This window comes from Chiloscyllium plagiosum, chromosome 29 (assembly GCF_004010195.1).
Source record: "Chiloscyllium plagiosum isolate BGI_BamShark_2017 chromosome 29, ASM401019v2, whole genome shotgun sequence".
Taxonomy (NCBI): domain Eukaryota; kingdom Metazoa; phylum Chordata; class Chondrichthyes; order Orectolobiformes; family Hemiscylliidae; genus Chiloscyllium; species Chiloscyllium plagiosum.
In genome coordinates, this window is record NC_057738.1 from 14,956,081 (window position 1) to 14,960,902 (window position 4,822).

A 4,822-nucleotide genomic window follows, 5' to 3' on the forward strand; every position below is an offset into this window, starting at 1 on the left:
CGGGTCTCTGGCGCTGTGAGGCAGCAGTGCTAACCACTGTGCCACCGTGCCGCCCACAAGCTGGAGGTCACATTAATTTGCAAAGAATTCATGATCCAAGTAATTTCAAGTTTTCCTCACTCTCAGTTGATTCTTCCGTTGTTGACATAAAATAGTTCTCTGCATTGACAGCTTTCTTTCTCTTCTGCTTTTGCAGACTCTTTATTGAATCCCCCACTCCATTGAAGCATCCTTCTTCCCAACCCACAATCTCCACATTTGAATCTCCCTTCATCTTACAACTCACTTGGAATTTTTTTCTTCCCTTCACCTCTCTTGTATTCATCTCCTGTCATATGGCAAATGCCTACTTCCACTTCAAATTCAGCAGTCAGAACTCCCAGCCTCAGTAAAAGGCTCCACTTTCACAGCTCAGTAAACACTGCCCTGGCAAAAAGTTCTCCACACCTCAGCAGACTGCCACTTTTCCCCAGTTATGGCAAACCACACCTAGTCATAGCTCCAACTCTCAACAAAAACCCAACCTATGGCAACTTTCTCACTCCCAACATTTTACTTTTTAAACTACCAGCTCCTCCAATCTGATTGGACAGCAGTCATATACTTGTTCTCTCCCATGAGCAGCAAGCATGAGAGAGAACCAGTCTATGACTGGAGAAGATCTGTACAATTCTTTCAATTCTATTTATGGATGACCTTTTTCCACTGGTCTTCAGTGACTGAATTTTCCCAGATGTTTTGAGAGCTTTCAGAATTCACCCATTGCCCTGAATATTTTGTGTGCCAGTTCTAGAAATAAGAAAAGTATTCTGTTCTGCAAAATAAAGGAAAAGCAATCTAATTTTTTGAAGAATGTTCATAACTTGCCTGGTGCAAACATGGTTAATTCTCGAATGTGCATCAGGAGAGTTGACTTAGTTGCCACAAATTTGCACTTCATTTGTGGGACACTTATTAGATTAAACTATCTCAAAATTAAATTTGGAGACTGTTTCTACATCTTAACATGTAGACATCTAGTGGTCACTCTGGTCAGCTGACCATCCACAGGACTATGGAAATTTCATCTATCAAAAACATTTTTTGCTGCTGCCCAGGGCATTACAAAAATTCTTTCTAATCCAAACTAAAATTGGTAAGTGAGAGTCCAATGAATAAAACACATTTAACAAATATAAAATCTACAGAATATTCATAGAACTGAAAACATGCCAATGGAATTGGCAAGTTGTTACTGAGGCAGAGTGATTTGTACTCTCAATGACATTTATCAAAATGCTTCATTTGCTGACACCAAGGAGCATGTGTGTTAACAGCAGTAACTCAAATATTTACAAGTATCAATTAATGACATTATTTGAATGAAACAGTATAGTGAGTCACAAATTTCAAAAACTGATTTACTATTATGTGCATGCTTACATGCACTCAGCAGTAATCAGTGATGGGTTAGTTACAAAAAACATTAATGTGATTTTAAAGCAGTATACTATTTTACAGTGATTATATAAATAAAGCGTAAAACAAAGCATAACTTATCTTTTAATGTTTATCTTAATTTAGCAATCATCTGTTATTGTGTATACAGGTCGTTCTGTTATAACATGCATTTCTTTAATGTGAATTCGCTGTAACACAATTGATGAATTGGGGATGCAGTTTCTAAAGTGAGAAACTTTTAATGAGATTACAACACCAACATTTTTAAGCACTGTTTCTAAAGCGCGACTTTTCGATAATGCAGGGTTGCACAAGATCGCAACCATCATATTATAGAAGAACTCCCTTTACACACTGTGCATTCATATCAGTGGCTGGTGTCATCAAACAAGCATTCTAAAACGTGAGAAATGAAAAGCAGAAATTAGCTGTACTTCAGTGCTTCCTGAAGACCTTTCATTCCCAAAAACAATAAATGCTAGAGATCATAGGTCAGACAGCATCAGAGAGACAGCAAGCTAACGTTTTGAGACTCAAAATGTTAGCTTGCTCTCTCTCCATGGATGCTGTCTGACCCGATGTGATCTGTGGCATATGTTGTTTTCAGTACAGATTCCACCATCTCCAGTAATTTGTTCCGACAGACCTTTCATTCCCACCTGGTTAATGCATTTATCACTGAACAACAATTATTGTTTATATCATCGAATTGTTCCAATACAACAGAAGATTATTTGGCCCACTGTGTCAGCACCAACTTTCCAATTAATCATTTCACATAATGCCATTCTCTGCCTTCTCCCCAAAATCCTGCACATTGTTCTTTTTTAGACAACAGTCTTTCAAATGCTTCAATTGAGCCTGCCTCCAACACACCCAATAGCAACCTTAACATAGTAAAACATCCCAAGGTGCTTAATAGGAGCATTATCATAAAGTTAAGATGATTAGAACAAATGACTTAGAGCTAGGTCAAAAAATATAGGTTTTAAGGATGCAAAGAGATTGGAAGGAGGAATGTCAAAGCTTAAGGTTAAGTAGTTGAACCCATGACCACCAACTGTACGCTCATTTCGCAATTTTAAATTCCCCATTATAATAGCAATTATACTTCAGAGTAAAATCTAAAGAAACCACTGATCAATTAAAAACTTCAAAAATTAAAACCACAATTCATTTTCTCCTCAGTCACAGATATGATATTCAAGTCTGCAAGATTTAGGTCATAGTTCATTCCATACCTGGAATAATTGTGTAGCTGACTGCTCGCTTCTTTAAGTAAAGGTAATACGGTTCAATAACTTCCTGCAGGAACACTATATCAGGGCTATATCTTTAGAGAAAAGAGAGAGAGTCTGGTTAGGCGTTCTTCAAAATCTAATAACTGTTAGATATTTAAATACAAACTTATGAAAACAACAGCACTTTAAAAGTAGGAAGAGAACTAAAGGTAGTGAGCACATGGGAAATGAGTCAAACAGAGAAATAAACCCGCACTGCTATTTGACCCAGCAGTAAAGTGCACAGCTAACTGCCTCTGCTGTTTGATTCAAGTATCTTTAGACATCAGAGTTTGGGGACCCACTGTAGTGAGGAGAGAGATCTGTCTAAGACTGGTACAGGTGGGAAAAGGGGCAAGTCAAACAGTGAGGAACTAGGCAGACAGCAAGGTAGGACCGACAAATTAAACTGCATTTATTTCAATGCAAGAGGCCTAATAGGTAAGGCAGATGAACTGAGGACATGGTTGGGAACATGGGACTGGGATATCACAGCAAGTACAGAGACATGGCTCAGGGATGGACAGAACAGGCTGTTAATATTCCAAGGTATAGGTGTAATAGGAAGTATAGTAAGGGAGTCGGGAGAGGAGGGGGAGTTGCATTTTTGATTAGGGATAACATTATGAATGTACTTAGGGAGGAAATTCCTGAGATTACATCCAGGGAAGTTATTTGGGTATAACTGAGAAATAAGAAAGGGATGATCACCTAATTGGGGTTGTACTGTAGATACCCCGATATTCAGCAGTAAATTGAGAAACAGGTTTGAAAGTAGATCTCAGTTATCTGCAAAAGTAATGGGGTGGTTATGGTAGAGGATTTTAACTTTCCAAACATAGACTGGGACTGCCATAATGATAAGGACTTGAATGGAGAGGAATTTGTTAAGTGTGTAGAAGAAAATATGTGGACACACCTACTACAGAACACGCAAAACTTGACATATTCTTGGGAAACCAGGCAGAGCAGGTGGCTGAGGTGTCAGCGAGGGAGCATTTTGGGGCCAGTGTTCATAATTCTATTCGTATTAAATAGTGATAGAAAAGGGTAGACCCAATCTAAAAGTTAAAGGTTAAATTTAAGCAAGGTTAATTTTCACAGTATTACACAAAAACTTTGAAATGTTGATTGGGGACAGATAAAGGGATAGCTGTAAATGGGAAGACTTCAAAAAAGTGAGATAATGAGAATCCAGAGACAGTATGTTCCTGTTACAGGCGAAAGGCAAGGCTGGTAGAGGTAGGGAATGCTAAATGACTAGACAAATTGAGGTTTTGGTCAAGAATAAGGAAGAAGCATACATCATACATAGACAGCAGAGATCAAATGAATCTTTAGAAACGTATAAAGGCAGTTGGAGTATACTTAGGAGGGAAATCAGGAGGGCAAAAAGGGGACATGACATAGCTTGGGCAAATAAGGTTAAGGATCTTATAAATACATTAAGGTCAAAAGGATAACTAGCAAGAGAATAGATCCTTAAAGATCTGCAATGCCTCCTACATGCAGAACTGAAGGAGACAGGGAAGATACTAAATGAGAATTCTGCATCAGTGTTTACTGTGAAGAATGATATGGAGGATGTAGAACATGGGGAAATAAATAGCAACATCTTGAAAAATATCTATTATTACAGAGAAGGTGCTGGATGTCTTAAAAAGCATAAAAGGTGAATAAATCTCTGGGACCTGATCAGGTGTACCCTAGAATTCTATGGGAAGCTGGGGAAGTGATTGCTGGGCACCTTGCTGAGATATTTGTATCAATAGCCACAGGTGAGGTGCCAAAAAACTGGAGATTGGCTAATGTGGTGCCAATGGAAAGGTGGTGGTAAGGAAAAGCCAGGGAACTGCAAACCAATTAGCCTGAAATTGGTGGTGGGCAAGTTGTTGGAGGGAATCCAGAGGGATGGGATTTACATGCATTTCTGGTGCTGGAAAAGCACAGCAGTTCAGGCAGTATCCAAGGAGCAGTAAAATTGATGTTTCGGGCAAAAGCCTTTCATCAGGAATACAGGTAGAGTGCCTGAAGGGTGGAGAGATAAATGAGAGGAGGGTGGGGGTGGGGAGAAAGTAGCATAGAGTACAATAGGTGAGTGG

The 4,822-nt window shown here is 39.0% G+C and overlaps 1 protein-coding gene across 1 annotated transcript in view; it reads right to left on the reverse strand.

Moving 5' to 3' along the window:
- The window catches only part of tdp2b (tyrosyl-DNA phosphodiesterase 2b), a 41,781-nt gene that overhangs the window by 24,840 nt on the left and 12,119 nt on the right, over window positions 1–4,822 (reverse strand). The window contains exon 4 of the mRNA XM_043719181.1: window positions 2,682–2,773. Coding sequence (XP_043575116.1) covers window positions 2,682–2,773 — 92 coding nt within the window. The remainder of the gene's footprint in view (window positions 1–2,681; window positions 2,774–4,822) is intronic.